Source organism: Erythranthe guttata, chromosome 2, assembly GCF_056151865.1.
Source record: "Erythranthe guttata isolate IM_541 chromosome 2, IM_541, whole genome shotgun sequence".
NCBI classification, from domain to species: domain Eukaryota; kingdom Viridiplantae; phylum Streptophyta; class Magnoliopsida; order Lamiales; family Phrymaceae; genus Erythranthe; species Erythranthe guttata.
The window spans coordinates 3,320,729-3,343,879 of record NC_142534.1 but is presented as its reverse complement, the minus strand read 5'-3'; the positions used below and the strand labels follow the sequence as shown (position 1 = coordinate 3,343,879).

The following is a 23,151-nucleotide window of genomic DNA, read 5'->3' as shown; positions in this document are numbered from 1 at the left end:
TATAGGATCGAATTTTTGATTTTTTTTTTAATATTTTAAAAATACTCTTCTCTCTATATATTTTAAAATTCCACCATTATTTCACTTTTACATGACCATATCTGGTAATTCTTCGACCACCCACAGCTAATTTAAGATGTTTGCGGATCCTAAGTTATACGGCCTTGTTAAATTGGATTTGATCATTTGATTCAATTTTCAATTTTTTCGGTTTTAATGATGACCCCGAACTACCTCACCGTCAGGTCACAGTCGAACCGATCCGTTTCTAACAACATTGATTTGTTTTATGTAAACTAAATAGATAAATAATCAATACAAGTTATATATTTGGAGAATAAACATTTGTAAGTGCAATAATGTGAAACACTAATAAAGTACTAAAGTAGCAGGATTAATAATCAAGTTTACCTAAATATAAAAAGGGTAATGATATACGCAGGCCAAATTAAACATTCAGGCACTTTTTTACCATGATTTTTTACCTTTTTACCATAACTATTTACCTTTTGTACTATTCATGTGCACAAAATCGGACTTTTTTTTATTCATGTGCTCGTGTGAATTTACGCGAGCACTTGGCAAGTGCTCGTGTGAATTTACGCGAGCACTTGGCAAGTGCTCGCGTAAATTCACGTGAGCACATTAACAATTTTTTTTTTTTTTAACCCACTCGTGTGATTTCACACGAACAGAGAAGATATGCTCGTGTGAAATCACACGAGCAGAACGTCTCTGTTCGTGTGAAATCACACGAGCAAATAAAAAAAAAAAAAAATTAACAAGGCCTGCTCGCGTGAATTTACGCGAGCACTTGCCAAGTGCTCGCGTAAATTCACACGAGCAGGCCAAAGTCCGATTTTTTTCGTTTTTTTTTTCGGATTCGTAATCTACATAACAAGAGGATCGTAAAAACGTAAAAATTACCTCCGATCTGTTGACGATTTGCACGGGCTTTGCGAAAGAAAATCGAAAGGGTAGAGAGAGTTTTTGAGTTTTTTACTTTTTGTTTTTTGAAGAATGGTAAAAAATGTGCCTGACTGTTTAATATGTGCCTGCACAAATCATTTCAGATATAAAAAAGGTAATAATTTACACAGCAACTCCGAATCTCTCTCACATGCTTCTCTCTCCTCTCTCTCTCTCTCTTGAAAAGCAAGCAACACACACACACAGAGCGAGAGAGAACATTGTAGTGTGAAAGTTAAAGTAGCATATACAAAAGTAGTGGTGGCCACTTCCGCCGTGGTGGTGGTGGTGGACTGGCGGTGGTGGGCCTACCTACCTCCCTTTCACTATTTCCCAATTTTTTTTATTCCATCTCATTAAACAAAAACAAATGACCTCCAGACCCATCACCGCCTCTACAACAAACCCTTCTTCCGGCGGCGGCGGCGGCGCCGCCAACGGCACCCACCACCACTACTACCCTCCGGCCTCCTCATACTCTTCGTCGGCCGCCTCCTTCCGCGGCTGCTGCTGCTGTCTCTTCCTCCTCTTCTCCTTCCTCGCGCTCCTCGTCATCGCCGTAATCCTCGTCGTCGTCCTCGCCGTGAAACCGAAGAAGCCGGAATTCAACCTCCAGCAAGTGGGCGTGCAGTACATGGGCATCAGCCCCACCACGGCCTCATCCGCCACCGTGTCCCTCGGCATCCGGATGGTGTTCACCGCCGCCAACGACAACAAGGTAGGGATCAAGTACAGGGAGTCCAGGTTCACTATCATGTACCGCGGCATACCCCTCGGGAAGGGTACGGTTCCGGCGTTCGATCAGGCGGCCCACACCGTGAAACGGATCGAGATCGCCATCGCCGTCGACCGCGTCAGCTTGCTTCAGGCGGATGCCGCCGATTTGGTCAGAGATGCCTCGTTGAACGACCGGGTCGAACTCCGGGTCGTCGGCGATGTCGGGGCGAAGATACGGGTCATGGGTTTCACCTCACCTGGTGTCGAGGTTAGCTCTCTCTCTCTCTCTCTCTCTCTCTCTCTCTCTCTCTCTCTCTCTCTCTCTCTCTCTCTCTCTTCTGCATATAGAACAAATTGCATTTTTTCTGGGTTTCCGATTTCTCGGAAGTTGGGTTTCTGTTTTTTCGCGAATTTTGAGCTTTGCGTTGTCGCCATTCTCCACCTCCGGGTTCTGCTAACATGCGCACTGTCTTGCAATTTCTCTAACGTGCGCCGGGATGTGCTTGTGTTATTTATTTATTTAATTAATTATTAATTTGATAAATGAAATTGGCAAACGATTTTGAACTTAAAAAAGGGAAATGGCCCAGTGAGTCTGCTGTACAAATTGGGTTAGGTAAATTGTTACTTGTGCAGAAAACAAACAGTACACTGTCACCTTTCGGGTTTCCGGGTCAGGGTCAGAAAATCTGGATACCTAATGTCCACTTCTACTTTGAACTTCAAGGCCATTTTAGGAAGGTTGATGTTTTTATAATGCCCATTAAAACTTTCTTTAACCAACTTAATTTTTGCAGTTTTTGAATCTTACTTGTCGAAATCGCCAATATGATACATGAATTTTATCGTTCGGCTATTTTTCGCCACCTCTTCCTATTTTCATTTTGTTTCGGGGAAAAAAATACTCGAGACAAAGCAATGTTTGTTTGAATTTTGAGAGACGACATTCTGCATTGTATGTCCTAAAGTCTTGATAAAAAAATTCCAATTATTCGTCCAAATTTTGAATCCCGGTTTAGAGGTGGGAAATGATTTCGAAAGTGGACCCAATCTTGATTCTTTTTTTTCTACTTTTTCCGGTTAGAATATGAACATTGCCTCTTCATCTGTAATATTTATTTTATTCGATGAAATTTGTCGAAGATATAGTAGGAGAAATGTAGAATTGAGGATTCGGTGTAAAAGTTAGAAATAGTAGCGTCTTTGGTTTTGTTGCTTTAGTTTTACGTTGGAACGTGGCCAATGAGTAGTAAAGATAGAGGACCGGATAAAGTGTCCCAATATTTGCTTTTATTTGTCGTCTGTTTTTAATCTTTTTGCAGCATATATCTCTCAAGTTAGCCCCCACTTAGGTTTAAAATTAATGGTTATGTCTCAAAAAGTTTCTTGATATTACATTACACCACATTCTTGGAAACTATGTAAGGTTGCGGTGATGATGATGATTTTAGAGAAGACGATCGAGTGTTTGATTCTTGTTTGTTTGATTAACTACGGGCAGGTATCGGTGGATTGTACACTAGCCATCAGTCCAAGAAAGCAATCCTTAATATACAAGCAGTGTGGATTCGATGGCCTCACCGTATGACGACCACTTGGTAAAACCGTAAAGCCTACGATTATTGTCATTTTTTCGTCAAACAAACACACTTATTACCCCACTCTTTTTTCCACTTTTCACTTCTTCTCTATCTTGAAAAAGAAGGAAGAAAATTAGTAGAGAAATATTGGAGGGGATTTACAAAGTGAATTCCCACTGTCAGGGCAAAAAAAGGGCACATGTGGGGTTGTTGAGCTGTTAGAATAGCAATAACCCAATGTCCTAAAAGCTTAGTAGAGAAGTTGAGCTTTTTCTTTTTCTTCTTGCATAATTTGCAAAATTTTGTTGTAAAGCTTTGATTCTTGATTTTGCTATTTCCACACCCATTCACTTTTAATATTACTTGGTGATAGTTGAATTGTCATTCCCACTTTACTTAACTACACTACTTACCTGGTGACAAGTCCGAGGAATAATTATAAAGATAATATAAAAAAACATTATTTGGGGTTCTGATCTTAATCAATTTAAAATCAATATCTAATGTGGAATGCGACCCCTTAGATCTATCAATACAATAGATTATAATATAAAATATTGGATTTCTACTATTTGTTAATACATAATGCAGAAATTAACCTTTGAATTTTATTTATATTACATTTAGATGGAGATCAATGATTTATATTAAAAGAGATGAGAACAAAACCACAACATGAAAAAGAACAGTGAAGAACAAAATAAAATTATTACTGAAGATAAAACCCAAGACAAAATTCATAAAAGAAAGTGGCTGCCAATGAAAACAATCTTAAATAACAAGAAACTTCCAAAATCCAGCAATACAACACTTATAAAAACTGTTTTAACCATAAAAAGAAACAAGTTCAGAATAAGATTTAGCTGTCTAAAAAAACTCAAGCAAAAATGATCCAAGAAACGAAAGCTAAATATACCAAATTCCTCTTAAGCCTTGACACGGCCGTAAAACTTCTGCTTCTCCTCGGTTGTCTGGAAGCGACCATGTCCGAACTTGGAAGAGGTGTCGATAAACTTGAGCTTGATATCTTCAAGTGCAACACGAGATGTCTGGTTGAGAAGTGTTTGACGAAGAGTGACAACTCTCTTCTTGGGTCCCACACAGCAACCTTTGATCATCAGGTAATCATCTTTCACTATCCCATAGTGCGGGAATCCACCCATTGGTGTTACGTCTTTCTCAGTCCTGATAAATCATACAATATCTAACATTAGCTATAGGTCCAAAACAATAAAAACATCTTTATGCATTAAAGTGGGAAGAAAAAAAAAGTGCTATAGTACAATAATCGAACCTGTCAAACTCGGTACTGGCAGTGTGCTCCTCTTTACCGATCTTCCCAAGCCTGTAGATCTTCTTGTTCATTTCAGTACGGTGATGGTATCCGTTCTGTCCAGCCCTGGCAACAGTGAAGGAAACACGAGCAGGGTGCCATGCACCAATACAAGCGACCTTACGAAGACCTCTGTGAGTTTTACGAGGAAGACGAGTGACACCCCAACGTGTGACCACACCTTCATAACCTTTACCCTTGGTCACACCGATGATGTCAATCATCTCATCCTTCTGGAAGACAGCATCAATAGGGACCTGTTTCTCAAAGAAACCGTACCCAAAGTCAACTTTCTGAGCAATTGTTCCACCATTCACTTGAATCTCCATCAAGTGTGCTTTCTTTTGTTTCAGACCCTTCATCTTCCTAATCTGCATGATACAAAAATGTTCTTATTAATAAACATTAAACATAAGGATGTGTTCGGTTTGTAGGGTTGGATTATCTTAATTGCTGACCAATCGTGTACTTGTAGTGTTCAAGAAAGTTAACCAATTAAAGTATGCATATTTGATTAATTTGATTGTTTGTGGAAAATTATATACGGAGGTAAGTAGGATTGTAAGAATTAACTGATACCTGAGTGTGAGCCAAAACTCTGATAACAGACGAGTACTTCTTCAGCTTCTCCAACTGAGCCTGAATATCCTTCTTGCCCTCATCAGTCTCCATTTTCTTGGAATACTTGGTGAAAGCCTTCTTCTTGGACTTGCACCAGTTCTTGTAGAACCTTCTCTTTAGCTCCTCGCTCAGATGCTGAGCCCAAACGGTGTTCAGGCAGCGAAGACCACGAGGAGTCTTGACGTAACCGACCACACCAACAATAACCATTGATGGTGTTTCAATGATGGTAACAGCCTCACAGGTTTCCTTCTTGTGGAGTTCTGCAATTATGATTTATAGATATTTTACGTTAAGCTACGACATTGACAGTAAAAGAACATTGCCTCATGCAAATAACAGATGCACGTATCTGCTTTTAGAAGAATATACGGAAAGAAAAACCAATTGTCATAGCTAAGCATTTGACAAGGGAAAATTGAATAAAGAATTGATCATGAAAACAATAACAAAAGCAGTTAACATGCCGATCAAAACAAAAGGCATCGCAAAAATTAATAAATAAAACGAGATAATAATTTACTTGATCCAGGTTTCTCGACTTCTCTGACAATGTGGGTCATGCCAGCCTTGTAACCCAAGAAAGCGGTCAGCTTGCATGGCTTGGTTGGGTCATCCTTGGGGAAAGCTTTCACTGCATTATTCAATATAAAAACTTAAGAACAGTAACAGACTACTGAAAAATGAATACGAAAAAGGCAACAAATAATCAACACGTAAACCGATGTAATCCAAAAGGCTTTAAATCGATTGAATTTACAACGTAAACAGATACTAATTTTCTCTTGATTTTAGGACTGATATGCAAGTAAATTTCTCAGGAAGAATCAGTAACAACTAACAACTATGTATTGATAAACTGATAGACTTCAAATTTGTTTAATTCATGGATGATAGTGCACAACACGAAAAACAACAGACGAACAAATCAATAAGCCTTTTTTAAGATAGACCAAACTTAAATCATCATACACATTTCTATACTCATATCGAGAAGCACTATTAAATTACACAGATTACTCATTAAAACAACATTTTTCAACAAATTTAGAGCAAAATGTAATAGGAGTGTACCCTTTCCCCTGTGGCGAGCAGCCCTCTTCCTCGGGAGGAAACCGAGGGAACCGTGCCTTGGGTGCTCAAACTTCCTGTGAGACATTTTCCACCTCCTTTAATCTGCAGCAAAATAACAATTCATCAACAATAACTAAAAGAAATTGGGAAATAAAAATGCGAAGATCCTAATCCTTTTTCGCAAATAGATGATACAAAATGACAAAATTCATTTCTGGCAGTCTCAATTAACAATTTCAGTGATCATGGGTACAAAAACAATTAAATCAAAGTGAAAGGATGATGAAATGTATTGCTGCAGAAACAATATAAAACAAAAATGGCTTTCAATTACATGTAAACGATTGCAATCAAATGGTCGTATCGTATAGCACAATCTACAGCAAAAACGCTGTGTTCTAACGAATCAAAATGCAGAAGCAAACGTTGTGTGTGTGTGTGTGTGTGAGAGAGATAGAAGGTACCTGACTGCTGCTGCTACTCGAGGCTTTTCCAGTGAGAGAAAAACCCTAGTTTGCTGGGCTGTTTGTATTTATAGTTTTCAGTTTCTTTCGTAAAATGGTCTTCTTTCACCAATAGTAAATGCTCGAGGCTTCTTAATTTTGGGCCCATCTACGTTAAAGCCCAATATTCAATCGTCACAAAAACTAATAATAATTAGTGCCAATAATAATTAATTGCTAATTGATAATTAGTATTACTATTTTATTTTAGTAAATTTTATTTTGAAGTATACAAAAATTACTATTTATAATATATAATATATAATTAGAGAAATACTATTTCCACCCTCAAAATATCTTATTTCACCATCAAATTAAATATATTTTTCATTTTACCTATTCCTTCTTATTTCACCTATATTTTTTTACAGATTTATAAATCATCCACCACTAAACTAATTAAAAAATTTATAAAAAAAACCCCACTATTTTCACGGAAATCTTCACCGCAAAATCTCACCCTCTCCACCTTAAGTGAATAATACTTTTGTCATAGAAAAACATTTCTGAAGGTTAAAAAAAGTAGGAATTCACATTTTTTGATAAATAAATTAAGAGTGATTGTATAGAAGGTCTTGAACTTCCTCAACAATTGGTCAGTTTGGCCTAATATAATTTTGTTTCCTAAATTGAATAATTTACATAATTTGTAGGACATCTGATATGAAAGTTTAAATATCTTGTAATATATATTTCATTATGAAGAATAAAATAAATAAAATTAAAATTAAAAATTAAAAATTAATTAACTAAATAAACTAAAATAAAAATAACTTAGAAAACATGGAGGATATAGTAAGTATAAGGAAGGGTGGTGGGTAATAAATTTGAGGGGTATTTATAACATTTTATTATCTTTGGTGGTGAATTGAGATACTTTGGAGGTGGAAATAGCAACACTCTATAATTTTATATATATATATATATATATTACAATTTATTAACATACCTCTATACTTTTAATATTTAAGCGTACTCCCAAGGTTCGCCGGAACGGTGCCCTCCGTTCGGGAAACCATAACCAAACCGTTCCACAATGAAAAATGTTGCCGAACGGGCAAAGAACGGTTGGAACACCAGGACATGGCAAAAAATCGGACAGTTGCGGCTGTCACGCGTATGAATCATCATAATTTACTTCTTCAGGTCTCCAACGACGATTGAAGGACCTCAAACTAGAATTTAAACTTTTAATTAAAAGTTTTAAAAATTACAATTAGCTCCAAAAGCTTAAATGAAATTTGATTTGGGTCTAGGGAACATGAGTAGGTTTTTTAAGTTTTCAAAATTTGCAATTTAGTCCTAATTATTTTTTATTTTCTCTTAAAGTAAAGAGATAATTTCATAACTTACATTTCCATCCTTAATTCTACTTCTCAAGATTTTAAAAATTGTTCGAAAATTAAATCAAAATTGGAGTTTTAATGATAGTTTGTATATTATTCCAAATCTTTTAATACTAAAAACTTACTTGACATTAACTCTAATTTTTTGCATTTTCATTATAATTTGTCCGTTCCGGCTGCGACGCTGCAATGGAATTGGAACGGCAGTGTCCAGGACGACCGATCGCAACGTTCCGGCGAACCATGGTACCCCCACATGCTCGTATGTCCTTTTCGCATAAGCATTGACTAATATTTTTCATTATTGAAAGCAAACATGTCCACGGTCTCCGGCCGACGCGTGGTTAACGGACGATTAACCTGGTCAATGGTTCCATGATCCGGAATCGAAATGGGAACCGTGATACAATGGCCGGTTAAGGATGTTAATTTGTAGGCCCATTGAACAGCCGGTTGAACCAGGGGGTTAGTTTTCTCGTTTTTTCAATCAACGGTGTAAGTAATTTGACATTGATCATTACAAGTACAGCCGTTGATTTAGCTAAAAAAGATGCACATGTAACCGAGTCTAATTTTGAAATGTACCCTCCAGGCCATTAAAATAAGAAAATACACAATTGCACGCCCGGTGGGACTCGAACCCACAATCGCCTGATTAGAAGTCAGACGCCTTATCCATTAGGCCACGGGCGCTATTTTGCTATTTTTTTTGTTTCTATAGAAATAAAGTTTTGATTGTGGATAAACTACGGTTGTGCTGTATAATGATCGTAGAAATAAACCGACTCTTGTAAATATATAGAGGTACTCTTCCTTGTTAGGTCAAACAATTTTTTAACGAGGCCTCCTTATACTGGGAATTTAGAAAAATAAAAAAATGGCCATTGATGATCAATGGCCCTTGTAGCTTGATTGTCCAGTCTCTTACAGAAATAGATTTTAATATCAAAACTTCAACTCTCTAAGGCTTTTCCCCTATTGAACAATGATGATGATAAGGTTATCCACCTCCCCGATCCCGGGCTATAGAGTATAAAATACTCGAGAACAAAGTAGTTTAAGGACCGATCGGGTACTTAAATCGGATGTCGCACAACATTTCGACAAAGTGACCTTTCCATGAGGAGAATTGCAACCGAAGTGCAAATGTTGTCCGGTAAAATCATTAATGTTTCTATTGTATAAATTTAAATTATTATTTACTTTGAAAATCAAAAGTAAAAACTAAAGAAAAAACAGCAGCCACCGAGATAACCGAAACATCCAAAAACCAGCAATACAATAATTAAGAAATTGTTATCCATAAAAAGTACCCAAGTTTAGAATAAAGATTTAATCGTCTAAAACTCAAGCAAAATTGAATCAAGCAACAGTAGCAGCTAATATAGCAAATTCGGCTAAAAGGGCAACTTCTAAGCCTTGACGCGGCCGTAAAACTTCTGCTTCTCCTCGGTTGTCTGGAAGCGACCATGTCCAAACTTGGAAGAGGTGTCGATAAACTTGAGCTTAATATCTTCAAGTGCAACACGAGATGTCTGGTTGAGTAGTGTTTGACGAAGAGTGACAACTCTCTTCTTGGGTCCCACACAGCAACCTTTGATCATCAGGTAATCGTCTTTCACGATACCATAGTGAGGGAAGCCACCCATTGGTGTTACGTCTTTCTCAGTCCTGACAAATAATACAATATCCAACATTAGCTAGGTTAAACAACATGACGATAAACTCAAGTTGAAAAAACAGTGATATACGACGGTAATCGAACCTGTCAAACTCGGTACTGGCAGTGTGCTCTTCTTTACCGATCTTTCCAAGCCTGTAGATCTTCTTGTTCATTTCAGTACGGTGATGGTATCCGTTCTGTCCAGCCCTGGCAACAGTGAAGGAAACACGAGCAGGATGCCACGCGCCAATACAAGCGACCTTACGAAGACCTCTGTGAGTTTTACGCGGAAGACGAGTGACACCCCAACGTGTGACCACACCTTCATAACCCTTACCCTTGGTCACACCAATGATGTCAATCATCTCATCCTTCTGGAAGACAGCATCAATAGGTACCTGTTTCTCAAAGAAACCGTACCCAAAGTCAACCTTCTGAGCAATTGTTCCACCATTCACTTGAATCTCCATCAAGTGTGCCTTCTTTTGTTTCAGACCCTTCATCTTCCTAATCTGCATGATAGCAAAATAATCATATTAATCAAATAATATTGGGATTGATAAGTTCAAGAAAAGTAATCCATACAGGTATGAATGTTTGGTTAGTTTGATTTTATTTCGAAAAGTTGAAATTGAGGTTATTATCTATTCAAGAACCAACGAAAGGATTATATAGCCTATCACCATTTATCACACTTAAACTAAGTAAGCCCTAATCGTTAGATCTGGATTATGAGACCACCAGTCACACACTCACACGAGGGAATTAAGAATGAGTCGATACCTGAGTGTGAGCCAGAACTCGGATAACAGATGAGTATTTTTTCAGCTTCTCCAACTGAGCTTGGATATCCTTCTTGCCCTCGTCAGTCTCCATTTTCTTGGAATACTTGGTGAAGGCCTTCTTCTTCGACTTGCACCAGTTCTTGTAGAACCTTCTCTTCAGCTCCTCACTCAAATGCTGGGCCCAAACGGTGTTGAGGCAGCGAAGACCACGAGGAGTCTTGACGTAACCGACCACACCAACAATAACCATTGGTGGTGTCTCAATGATAGTCACAGCCTCACAGGTCTCCTTCTTGTGGAGTTCTGCAATCAGTATTCATGGTCATTTTATTTTAAGCTCCCACAATTAATACAGAAATAAATTGTAGAAAAAACCAAGGAAAATTGCAATGCACTTGACAGGAAAAAATAAAAAAGATATGAATCATGGACACTTTAACTAAGTAATGTCAGTATAAAAAGAAACTATATCTATGAATAAGTCTTTGTTTCCATCGACCATTTATGGAATGTGATCCAAGGAGAATGCTAAAATATGTATGGTGCGGAAATTTTGATAAAGAAACAATTATGTGACAATTGGAGGTAACCAACATATAGTAAAACAAAATGCATTGAGAAATAATTGAATGAGACTATGAGAGAATAATTTACTTGATCCAGGTTTCTCGACTTCTCTGACAATGTGGGTCATGCCAGCCTTGTAACCCAAGAAGGCTGTTAGCTTGCATGGCTTGGTGGGGTCATCCTTAGGGAAAGCTTTCACTGCATTATTCAATATAAAACACTTAAGCACAGTAAGAAACTACTTAAAATTGAATGGAAAAAAGGCGACAAGAAATAAATCATATGTTCTACAGTATAATCAGCAAGTAAGTAGATGTTATCCAAAAGGCTTTAAATAGATTGAATTAACAATGCCAACTCGTACTAATTTTCTCTTGATTTTAGGACTAATGTGCAAGTACATTTCCCAAGCAGCATTTGTAACAACTAACAACTATCAATCTATAAACTGATAGCCTCTAAATTTGATGAAAAACAACAGACTAAGAAATCATAATGGCGTCTTTGTGATAGCTCAAACTTTTATCATCATACACACTTCTAGACTCATATTGAGAAGCAGTATTAAAATTAAATGACATTTTTTTTTGGATCAATTTAGAGTAAAATGCAATAAGATTGTACCCTTTCCCCTGTGGCGGGCAGCCCTCTTCCTCGGGAGGAAACCAAGAGAACCGTGCCTTGGGTGCTCAAACTTCCTGTGCGACATTTTCCACCTCCGTTAATCTGCAACATAATTAATAATTCATCAACAATTAATAAAATAAATTGGGAAGGAAATAGGTTCAGCTAATAATCATTTTCCGCAAATACGTAATACGAACATGACAAAATTCATTTAGCTCAAACAACTTTGACGATCTCAACACAAACAGTTCGAAATTTAAAAAAAAAGGCGGCATCTTTTTCATGGAAACGGATTAATTTTTTTACTAATCATTGAAAATTAAAAAAAATAATAATAATAAAAACTAAACGGACATGGATTACTGCAGAAATGCATTACTGCTGAAACAATCTTACAAAAAAAAAAAAAAAAAAAGGCTTTCATTACATTGTCAGAAACACAATCAAATAGACTGATATCAAATTCTACATAAAAATGTAATGCTTGAACGAATCAAAATGCAGTAACAGCGATAAATTCGTTCGAGTGAGTGCAAGGAGAAAGGGATGAGTACCTTCACTGACTGCTGCTCGTCGAAGGCTTTAGGGCGGAAACCCTAATTTGCTGGGCTGTGTGTATTTATAGTATTCACTTTTGAATTGTAAATTGGGTATTTTTCAATAATGGGCTCGCCATTGTACATAAAAGCCCAATTTCAAGCCCTAAATGATAGTAATATAGTAATTATTATTATTATTGTTATTATTATTATTATTATTATTATTATTATTATTATTATTATTATTATTGTATTTTTTATTTTATTTTTGCACTTAATAAAAGAACAATAAGATTTAGGTTCTTTAAGGAGGTATAATACATGAATATTGACCCAGTTAAATGCGCAAATAGCGATTTCAAGGGTGTAAAGTGAAATTAAGCTAAATTTTTTCTAACGTACATTTTATCGATAAATATAGGCCTACGATTGGTTATTGATCCTTCGTTTGGTTCTTAAAATATTATTTGCAAAACTAATTTTAAATAATCTCAGGATCGAACATCAATTGCATGAGTGATATTAGTAGGAATACCGAAGTTTTCGATAATTACCGTTTACCAACCATAACATATGGTAATGCAAAAGTTCGTACCATTACAATACCAACAAAATGTTGTACATTGATATTCGGTATATCGTTATTTTCGATACGATACTGCAGAACATGTTATTCTACCATCATCTTATATTATTAAGCTAAAGTTTTAAGAAAAATATTAATTTTTCCCACCAATGAATAATGTAATATATAAATTTATATTATTTGAATGTGTCTATATATTTGAGATTGAGAAAATATAAGAAAACTCACACGTAATAACATAAAGGTATTAGAAGAAAAATATTATAATAAAGTTACAGAATAGAAAGGAATTTTTTTTTAAAGTAACAAAATGCAATATAGTAGGTATGGTATGATGACCCAAAAATATATTGGAAACATTTATGTTACACTTGATTATTAGCGCTGCGTAATTATTAATCGTGGATTTACACATAATTACACACCTATCAATTAATATATATGTATGCTTAGCGAGTACTTATTTAACCTCATCTAAAGTTAACAAATACCTCGTGTAACATATAACATCACAAATATATTGAACCAGTCACATATCTAATGAGGTTTAAATATTTAATTAATTATTAAACTTCATATTAATACATCATACAAGGCCAAAACATGTTCTTCTTTTCTTTATAAATAATTTTTCATATTGACACAATTTAGCCTTTTGTTTTTACAAGATATTTCTAGAAAAATACACAAGATAATATTAAAATAAACCTTAAAACAAACAAGAAATTAAACTTTTTTTTATAGCACTACAACTACAAAATCAAGATATATACATACAAAAGACATACACACTTATCTCTGCTACAATTATACATCGTACGTGTTTCAGTATTCATACACATACATACAGCCTACTGCCTAAACCCAGTCAACAAAGAAAAAAAGAAATACATACAAAATTGATGGGGGGGAATTAAACTTTCATCAGCGGCGCGTGGACTTCTTACCGCGTTTCTCGATTACAGGTCCGGTAACACTGTAAACATCGCCGATCAATCGAAACCGCCTCTTTCTTCGTCGGAGCGTCTCGACTTCTTTAATATCATTATTTTTCTGGAGGTCGGAGGATATTTCGTGAGAATCGCCGACGCTCTCTTCCGGGCTTTGCTCCACCGTCTTCGCCGCTCCTCCTCCGCCGGACTCCGCCGAGTCTCCGCTGAGCTGGATTAACTGCAGGGCGGCGTCCATTTCCGGGCCCGTCGGCTGGGATTCCATCTGGGTTTTCCTGCTCTTTCGTGCTGGTTCAGATTTCTTCATTCAAAAAAATAAAATAATAAAAAAAGAAAGAGAAGTTAATTTAAAAGGGTTTTTGTGTGACTACAGATTTTTTATAGGGACAAAACGGTCATTTCGCAGCTCAAACGAATCACATTTAAATTTGGAATCACCGCCTTAAACTCTACGGCAAGCAAGTGCGGGGTGGCCCCTCCCCTCCCGGTGTGTGTATGCTAAATCATTGTGCTAGTGCCAGGACAACCTTATCTAACGCCAGAGCTAACATATATGAAATGACTGAAGTACCCCTGATTGTTCTGGTCCTTTCTAGATCTCCCCGCCGCCTTCTTTCAATTTTGTATTCCCGCTATTTTGATCCCAAATCTTTTTAAATACGAAAACAATAATCGATTTCTTATTATTTTTAGGCTGTAGTTCAATTATCCACTCAATTAAATGGGTTTGAATTAATTCGGTAGACTCACTTATTACTTCCTCCTTGTTATATTATTCGTCGTTTTATTAAAAATATGCACTAGGGTCAGTTCGGCACTGGACTATACTCTCATATTTTTGGCATGTCATAGTGAAAGTCCAATGAATTGCAAGAAGTAAAATTAGTCGAGAGCTTACCTTACAAGAGGCTCGCCTAAAAGGGATGCGAATGATCAAGCAAAGATCGCCTGATGCTTCTAATACGTATGAAAATGAGAAGAGAATGCGCGGTAGCTGGCAAGCTGGTCTCATGACTGTTGTAGGATGTGATCCGGGGATAACTCCTATAAATAGACAGAGAAATATTGTGAATATTGCACAATTGAGTTTTCTGATCATGACCGTTGTTAAGAGGCTTCGGGGATGTCCTAGCGTTGTGGAAGGCGAAGCTTTTGGGCTATGCACTTAGCAACCACAAAAAGGTGGAGCTCGATCGTTCTCGGAGGGGATTGTTTACAAGTCATGAAAAGCTCTACAAAATGGCGAACCCAAACTCCTTATCATTTGGCGTGTACGTTGAGGATTGTTTACGTTAGGGACAAAACGGTCATTTCGCAGCTCAAACGAATCACATTTAAATTTGGAATCACCGCCTTAAACTCTACGGCAAGCAAGTGCGGTGTGGGCCCTCCCCTCCCGGTGTGTGTATGCTAAAGGATTGTGCTATTGCCAGGACAACTTTCTCTAATGCCAGAGCATACATATATGAAAGACTGAAGAGCCCCTGATTGTTCTGGTCCTTTCCTAAAACAACCTAGATCTCCCCGCCGCCGCCATTCAATCTTTGTATTCCCGCTACTTTGATCCCAATCTTTTTTAAATATGAAAACTATCAATTTCTTATTGTTAGGATTTAGTTCAATTATCCACTCAATTAATTGGGTTTCAATTAATTCTTTCTACTTCCTTATTATATTACTTGTCCCTTTGCTAAACATATGTGATGGGATCAGCTCGGCATTGGATCATACCTTACCTTTTTGGGCTTTTAGAGTTAAATTATAATGGATTGCAAGAAGTAAATTGGATCAACAACTCGTCTTATGCTTGTAATACGTGTGACGATGAGAGCAGTAGGTGGCGAACTGGTCTCATGACCGTTGTAGGATGTGATCAGGAGATAACTCTCATAAATTGACAAATAAATATTGTAGAAGATCCCCACAAGTGGATCTTTTCTCTGGCGAGCGATGTCAGATATTATCCTAACGATTGGATCTTTTTCGTCAGAAAGTTGTAACTTCACTTTTTTTGCCATATTGTGCGAATCTCTTTGTCATGTGGTGCAACGATGCAAGGGTGTTTCAAAAACTTGGGCGGAACAAATTAAACGTGCATTTTGCCAATGGAGGGTGAAGTTTCCTCCTTCTATGACTGGTTTAAGTTCATCAAGAGCAGATTATGATACGAGTTTTTTCTCCTATCGGTCCTTATTACGTGAAAGTTGAGGGGCATCTAAAATTCAGAAGTTCATGGTGATCAGTCTAGGATGAAGATCGATGATGTGGTTAGTTGGGGGATTTCATACCTTGAATCGTATAGATGTGTGCTCACCTCAAGCAGTCTCTACCCCCAACAAACTAAATTCCAGACTTCGTGGCCGCCTCCGAAAGATGGTGTTATAAAGATCAATTATGATGCGGCTTTCTCTCCGAACAAGGAGTATCTTTTAACATCACCGGTACTAAGAAATTGGAGAGACGAGTGTGTCTGGTGGAGTGTTAAGAGGCTCCCGAGACATCCAAAGCATGTGGAAGGCAAAGCTTTTGGGCTAGGCACTTAGCAACCGCAAAAGGGTGGAGTTCGATCGTTCTCAAAGGGGATTATTTATGAGTCGTGAAAACTCTACAAAGTGGCAAACCCAACTCATTGTTTGGAGCGTACATTGAGGATTGTTTAAGTTAAGCTTCCTCTTTTCGTTTATTAAGCGACAGTGTAATTGCTTTGCTCACGATTATGTAATTAAGAGCTAATAAGCCCTTCAACTTTCTATTAATGATATCTAATTGTGGCTCCTCTTCTCATATAATTAATTACTCGTAATTATTATGTAACAATATTGATACTTCTTTGCCTAGGGCTTCTTTATATGATTGAAATTTGAACCCATCTCGAGCTTATCGGGCCGCCCGAATAGAAATGGACCCAAAAAATCTAATTAGCCCATATGCAAAACTAAATGTTTGATATTAGTTTTAGTTACAAATGATGTCATTAACATATATTATCCACTAATTGCATGATTAAATGTTATGATACCATTGAATGTGAGAGTAAATGTTAACATTATTTATTGTTGCATATATAGTACATAATATAAGCCATGAAGATACTAGGGTAACTCAAAATAGTTAATAACTTAATAGTAATTTTAATAACTAGTAGTAATAATAGAACTAAAAAGATTAGTCTACATTTCTTCTTCTTAGCTCAAATGTTCTATATTAATTTCACGATAAATTATAATTAACAGCAATTCAATCATTCGATAAGAAGAACATAACGAGTAAAGTGATATATTACAAATTTAGCGTACATGAGAATAATTAAAGCGATACAGTTACGAGTATAACAAAGATAAGGTAAAGCGAACGATGATAAAAGAGAATATACAACAAAGTACGTTCGACAGATGTGATTCTATTAATATGAGTAAATATATTTTTATCTGATGAACTTCACCGAGTTATAGTATAGTATAGGCCGTGTAGTAAATAATAACGTTTTCGAAATTCGATCAACTTGGTAATTCATGTATCATGCATGCTTCTTAATGCGTTAATTCATTAATTACGAATAGTTAATTAAGTACTCGCGCAAAATATACACTAATACAAAGTTTTTTTTGTTTGATAATTAAGAAACAAAGACGACGACAATACAAAAATACATTAACAAACATACGACGAAAAGAAAAGAAAAGGAAAAATAATAAAAAAAAAAAAAGATATTCGACATCCACCCCTCAAATACCTCTTTATTTGCACTTTCCTCCCCCACTCAAAATTCACTGACACCTCCGATTCCTCCCACGTCGCTTCTTATAACCACCGCCGATCAAAGCTTCCGTCTCGCCATAAACATCCGCAATCGACCGGAACTTTGGTTTCCGCCTAGGCAAAACATCCTCCAGGAGCCCCTTCAACTCGCCGGAATATTCCCCCTTTTCGACGACGCCATTTATTATTTTCTTCATTTCGTCGTCGTCGTCGGAATTGCGACTCAATCGGATCAACTGCGTAACCGCGATTATTTCCGAAACGGTGAGGCTCGAATAATCCATATCTAATTGATGGGATGGGATAATTTAGCAAGATTTTTTTTTTTCTTTGGAATTATTAATAATTAGGGATTGATTGATAAAATAATTATAATTATATGGAAACGGTTGATATATATATGAGAAAATGGAGTGAGGGGAGTATGTGTATATGAGGACAACTAAAGTTGCGCATGGAAGTTATGACTTTTGTCTGTGGGAGGTTTGATTCAGTGTGGTGAGGTTGCAGGTGTTCCTTCTTTTTTTTTTTTTTTTTTTTATTTTTATTTAGCATCTTTGGACCAAAGTTGAATAAATGGCATTTTATATTTTTATATTATGTCAATTCATATATATTAAAAAAAAAAGATTTCGTATAATATTTAATTACATAATACATAAAGACTAAAGTAGTATAAATAGCTAGATTTACAATTATTAAGATAAAATAAAATAATATTATAGTTGTTATTGACTTTTTTGAGATCCATGAAATATTTTGAAATGAAAAGATACATATGTAATAGTACAATTCTTTAAGAATTTATTATGACTCATAAATAAAAATATTTATGTAACACCAAAAGGTGCAAATACTATAGGGATAATTGGTTTCGTGCCTGCATTGAGTTTTTGGTATATAATCTTTGGAGACTGTCCACATTTTTCAGACCTACAGTAGAACGTCGATAAATTAATATTTATTAAATTATTAATTTTCGCTTAAATCTTGCTTAAATAATGTTCTTTTATATCATTGCATTGTTCAAAACTAATCTGATGCGTTATAATTTTCTCTGCCCGCGTGACATATCTCCGTTAATAGTTAACTTCGTTAGTTGAACATAATAAATTTTTAATTTCGCCGTTAAATAGAAACACATAACTACTTAAATTGGACGGCATTGATCAATAGGAGGGCTTTCTTCCAAATTATGTAAGCTTAATTTCATGAAATTGAGTTAAATATTGATTATCACCAATTATGCAATGCATGCATGCATGCATGCATTGTTAATAATATCTGCTATATGTAACGTATAAATCCATGTCTTAGCATTAGACATTAGTACATAAAATGAAGCAAGAACAAAATAAAAGAGAAGCATTTATTAGGGTAAATAGCACTTTGCCCCCTCAACTTATAATCATATTCACTTTACCCCCAAGAAAAATGATTTGAGTTTACATAAACTTAATATTTCGTTGCACGGTGTCTTAATCACGTGAGTTTTGCAGAGGCAAAGGCGTCTCGATCTTCACAAACTTTTTAACCTAGGGTTTAATTTCCCTCCCTTTCCACTCCTATATATGTAGTCCGATTTTTTTTCAATTTTGTGACCGTCTTCTCTTGCCCTGCCCCTTTTCCTCGAGCTCGACCGGCTAGCTCACACCCCTATGCAGATTGTGTCCGCTAGCGGTTTAATGATCACAAATTTCATATATTCGATTAAAAATATGCTTGTACAAAAAATGTTGATTGTTTGTTTGTTTTTGTGTTTAAATAATTTATCGCGGTTAGTATATCGATTTCATTTTGATCGCACTTCATTCACAAGTCACATACACACACACGTGCATTAGTTTGTGTACACATCTGCATATTGTAGACATATAAAAAATAAAAAAAATAAAAAAAATAAAAAAAATAATAATAATAATAAATGATGACACGTATATGCATATTGTGTCAAAATGTATTGATTTAATCTCAAGGAGTTAATTAACTCCTAATTAAATTTATACTTTTATGTTTTATTTCTTTTAGTAACCAAAATCATATCTAGGTTATTATAGAAGGAAATAAATATATATTTTGTATTAATAACCATATCTTTATTGATGGAATTAATACTAATCAAATCATGAAGGGCCAATCATAATTTGCCACCTCGTCAAGTAAGTATGGAAAAGTCTTCACCCTACAAGTATAAATAGGGGTCATTTGTAGAAGCTTAAAACACAATTACGAGGAGTTCAAGAATTACAAGAGAGAATATACAAATGCTCTCTACGAATTCATAAAAGTTCTACGGTGTTCTAGGCGGCATTCAAGGCGTTCGTCGTAGAAATATACGAATCATAGCGCTTAATTCGGGATTACGGTATAAAACCCTCGAATTAACGTTATTGAAATCCGAAAGCACACATTCGGAGGATCAAGCACTAAAATCCACCGGAGCATACTAAGGGGTTTGTTACACGTTCTTCAATAAATATACTTTTAATTCGAGATTATACACAAAATTCTCGAATTAACGTTATTGAAGTACAAACCCCTGGCGGAAGAAATCGAAAGCATTAATTCCATCAAATCTTACAAAGGTGTTCGTTGCACGTTGTTTAAAGCTTTAACGTTTGATTCGAGGATAAGTTACGAAACCCCCGAATTAACGTTATTAATTTATTAATTAATATTTGGAGGAGATCAAAGGGCGATTACACCTCGGATATTAAAAAATTCCAAGATTACCACTCTCGAGGAGAAGAATCAGGGGACTTTAAATAGAGATTGTAACCCAATTTTTTAGTTAAATCAATAAAACTCTATTTTGTACCTTATTTCCGGTTTATTTATTTATAAGCTCGAAATTTGTGGTTTACAAATTGGCACGCCCAGTGGGACCTTCTCTACCTCTCATCTCTTTCTCCTACGTCAAGTCGAAGTTATTTTTGTTCGATGGCTCCGAAGAGGAATCAAACTCATTTGCTTCAAAAGATTACCGACATTGAAGTCAATGTTAATCAATCATCTGCCGGAGGCAAAATCTTTGGTTCTTCGCCCGATGGGTCTAATTCATCAAGTCCGACGGAGATTGATTCCAAGTCACATGCCTTTACCACTCTACCTGCTATGGTGGTCGATGCGACTACAGTTGATGAGCAATTGGCTCAAATGTCCCAAACAGTAGCTAATCTTCAGAAAATAGTTGAGGACAAGGACTTGCAGATTGCTCAATTAATGGACAAGTTAGAGCAGACGAATGTTGGGGAATATAGCCCTCATAATGAGTCTTCTTCCCGTCGGATTGAAAAAGAAAAAGAGACAGAAGCCGTCCACGATCTCATGAAAAAAACCCCTCACTCCGCGACGTCTATTGCCACACTCTCTGTCCAACAATTGCAAGAAATGATTGCTAACACTATTAAAGCGCAATATGGCGGAGCATCTCAAAGTTCGCTCATGTATTCGAAGCCATACACCAAGAGAGTTGATGCATTGAGAATGCCGATGGGATATCAACCCCCAAAACTCCAACAGTTCGACGGGAAGGGCAATCCGAAGCAACATATTGCCCATTTCATAGAAACCTGCAACAACGCAGGAACATACGGAGATCTCTTGGTGAAGCAATTCGTGAGATCACTTAAAGGCAATGCTTTTGACTGGTACGTTGACCTAGAGCCTGAATCCGTTGATAGTTGGGATGAGATGGAATGTGAGTTTTTGAACCGCTTCTACAGCACCCGGCGTACGGTCAGCATGATAGAACTTACTAATGCAAAACAATGGAAAGATGAACCAGTTGTCGACTACATTAACCGTTGGCGTGCGCTGAGTTTGAATTGCAAGGATAAGCTGTCAGAAGTGTCGGCAATCGAAATGTGCATCCAAGGAATGCATTGGGGACTTCTCTACATCTTACAAGGAATTAAACCCCGAAATTTTGAAGAATTGGCTACCCGTGCCCATGATATGGAGTTGAGCATTGCGAATCATAAGAGTATCTCCCCAATGGATGGTCAAAAAGGAGAAAAGAAAGATTTTAAGAGAAACGATAAGTTCAGTAGACCCTCCACAAAGGAATCAATGGCAATTAAAACAATTGGTGTGAAAATCCCTTCTAAGGATAAGAACGAGAAAGCTGGGGAGCAGCGAATGGCAAGTGATAGACGCCGACCTACGTTGAAAGAAATGCAAGAGAAAGAGTACCCATTTCCAGACTCCGACGTCTCGCACATCTTTGATGAGCTGCTAACAAGAAAATTAATTGAGTTGCCGGAGCCAAAGCGCCCAGATGAGGTGGGAAAAATGGACGATCCAAAGTATTGTAAATATCATCGAGTGGTTGGTCATCCCATAGAAAAGTGTTTCGTGGTGAAGGAAAAGATCATGGGACTTGCAAGGGATGGCAAAATAATAATAGACACTGAAGATGTTGTCAACTCAAATGTTGCAAGTGCCACTCCACTCTCAAGCAACATATGTCCCGCATGGAATACGCGAAATGATTTCTCCACAACTATGAAAAAAGTTTCCGCATTTCAATTTGGAAGTCTGGAACCTCAATTGATAAAGGCTTTATTTTCTGAGGAAGAAGTCGTGTGTAGTGAAGATTCCGCTATAGAAGATGAGGGGGAATGGATTCTCGTGACACCTCGGCAGAGACAAAGGAGATGTGTTGACAAATTTCATGTATTGCCATCACGGAAACCACATCTAGCTAAGTACGTTCATCGCATCAAGTCAAACAGAGACTCTAAGCCGAGTAGTGGTCCTTCAAAGAAATCTCTTAGGGATACAGTTCCTAAACCTGTGACTTTGCAAGAGTTCTTTCCAAAGGAATTCTTCTTACCAGAAAATGAGAGAGAATACACCACTTCAGATGAGAACGGGACTCGGATATATATCCCTTGTTGTGCGGCTATGACTTTCGCGGATGACGACCTGTTACTAGGGTCAAGACCTCATAATCGACCATTATTTGTTTCGGGATTCATACGTGAGCAGAAGATTGACCGCATACTTATCGATGGCGGCTCCGCGGTCAGTATATTGCCAAAATCTACTATGAAGCAATTGGGAATTGCAGTCGAGGATTTGTCTCGCAGTCGTCTGACTATTCAAGGGTTCAACCAAGAAGGGCAACGAGCTATTGGGATGGTCCGTTTGGACCTCACCATTGGAGAATTAACGTCGAGTACACTATTCCATGTGATCGACGCAAGGACGTCTTATCACTTGTTAATGGGAAGGCCATGGATCCATGAAAATGGAATAGTTCCATCCACCCTTCATCAATGCTTCAAATACTCGAGGAATGCAGAAATAATAAAAGTCAATGCTAATGCGAAGCCATTCACTGAGGCGGAGTCACACTTTGCGGACGCTAAACTATATTTGGAGTCGAGCTTGACGCACGAAATGTTGGCGTTGGAAACCCCAACATATCCGTCCGTTAATGAAAATTGTCTCGAACTTGTGCCAACAGGGATCAATTTCGAAAAGTCCGAAGAATTTGCAACTTCAGTTGAAACTCCGAAAAACAAA

The 23,151-nt window shown here is 36.8% G+C and overlaps 3 protein-coding genes and 1 non-coding gene across 6 annotated transcripts; 1 reads left to right on the top strand and 3 right to left on the bottom strand.

Moving 5' to 3' along the window:
* Positions 1-379: 379 nt before the first annotated feature.
* Positions 380-3,628, top strand: LOC105949540 (uncharacterized). Its single transcript, XM_088824961.1, has 3 exons — positions 380-426; positions 1,074-1,954; positions 3,188-3,628. The coding sequence occupies exons 2-3, from the start codon at positions 1,340-1,342 to the stop codon at positions 3,272-3,274; spliced, it is 702 nt and encodes a 233-aa protein (XP_088681087.1). The 5' UTR covers positions 380-426; positions 1,074-1,339; the 3' UTR covers positions 3,275-3,628.
* Positions 3,629-4,022: 394 nt separating this feature from the next.
* LOC105949579 (large ribosomal subunit protein uL3z) lies at positions 4,023-6,849 on the bottom strand. 2 transcript variants are annotated; one of them, XM_012972878.2, is made up of 6 exons: positions 6,759-6,849; positions 6,295-6,396; positions 5,744-5,854; positions 5,179-5,483; positions 4,561-4,970; positions 4,023-4,451 (listed from the first exon to the last, which is right to left on the bottom strand). In XM_012972878.2, exons 2-6 carry the CDS (start codon positions 6,377-6,379, stop codon positions 4,193-4,195), a joined length of 1,170 nt encoding a protein of 389 aa, XP_012828332.2. In that variant the 5' UTR covers positions 6,380-6,396; positions 6,759-6,849; the 3' UTR covers positions 4,023-4,192. The 2 variants fall into 2 exon arrangements, with proteins under 2 accessions (XP_012828332.2, XP_088681081.1); XM_088824955.1 differs by having other exon boundaries at positions 6,629-6,794.
* Positions 6,850-8,763: 1,914 nt separating this feature from the next.
* TRNAR-UCU (transfer RNA arginine (anticodon UCU)) lies at positions 8,764-8,836 on the bottom strand. The gene has a single exon. It is a non-coding gene; the product is annotated as a tRNA-Arg (tRNA).
* Positions 8,837-9,394: 558 nt separating this feature from the next.
* Positions 9,395-12,455, bottom strand: LOC105949578 (large ribosomal subunit protein uL3). Of its 2 annotated transcripts, none has more exons than XM_012972875.2 (6): positions 12,340-12,455; positions 11,783-11,884; positions 11,246-11,356; positions 10,590-10,894; positions 9,909-10,318; positions 9,395-9,814 (listed from the first exon to the last, which is right to left on the bottom strand). In XM_012972875.2, the coding sequence occupies exons 2-6, from the start codon at positions 11,865-11,867 to the stop codon at positions 9,556-9,558; spliced, it is 1,170 nt and encodes a 389-aa protein (XP_012828329.1). In that variant the 5' UTR covers positions 11,868-11,884; positions 12,340-12,455; the 3' UTR covers positions 9,395-9,555. The 2 variants fall into 2 exon arrangements, with proteins under 2 accessions (XP_012828329.1, XP_012828331.1); XM_012972877.2 differs by lacking the exon at positions 12,340-12,455 and adding an exon at positions 12,213-12,338.
* Positions 12,456-23,151: the final 10,696 nt, after the last annotated feature.

Excerpts from the sequence above, each read along its gene's own strand:
- LOC105949540 (XM_088824961.1), top strand. The coding sequence starts at position 1,340 with ATGACCTCCAGACCCATCACCGCCTCTACAACAAACCCTTCTTCCGGC. Across the intron at positions 1,955-3,187 it reads TCACCTCACCTGGTGTCGAG|GTATCGGTGGATTGTACACT; the intron begins GTTAGCTCTCTC and ends AACTACGGGCAG.
- LOC105949579 (XM_012972878.2), bottom strand. The coding sequence starts at position 6,379 with ATGTCTCACAGGAAGTTTGAGCACCCAAGGCACGGTTCCCTCGGTTTC. Across the intron at positions 5,855-6,294 it reads TGCTCGCCACAGGGGAAAGG|TGAAAGCTTTCCCCAAGGAT; the intron begins GTACACTCCTAT and ends TGAATAATGCAG. Across the intron at positions 4,971-5,178 it reads GAGTTTTGGCTCACACTCAG|ATTAGGAAGATGAAGGGTCT; the intron begins GTATCAGTTAAT and ends TGTATCATGCAG.
- LOC105949578 (XM_012972875.2), bottom strand. The coding sequence starts at position 11,867 with ATGTCGCACAGGAAGTTTGAGCACCCAAGGCACGGTTCTCTTGGTTTC. Across the intron at positions 11,357-11,782 it reads TGCCCGCCACAGGGGAAAGG|TGAAAGCTTTCCCTAAGGAT; the intron begins GTACAATCTTAT and ends TGAATAATGCAG. Across the intron at positions 10,319-10,589 it reads GAGTTCTGGCTCACACTCAG|ATTAGGAAGATGAAGGGTCT; the intron begins GTATCGACTCAT and ends GCTATCATGCAG.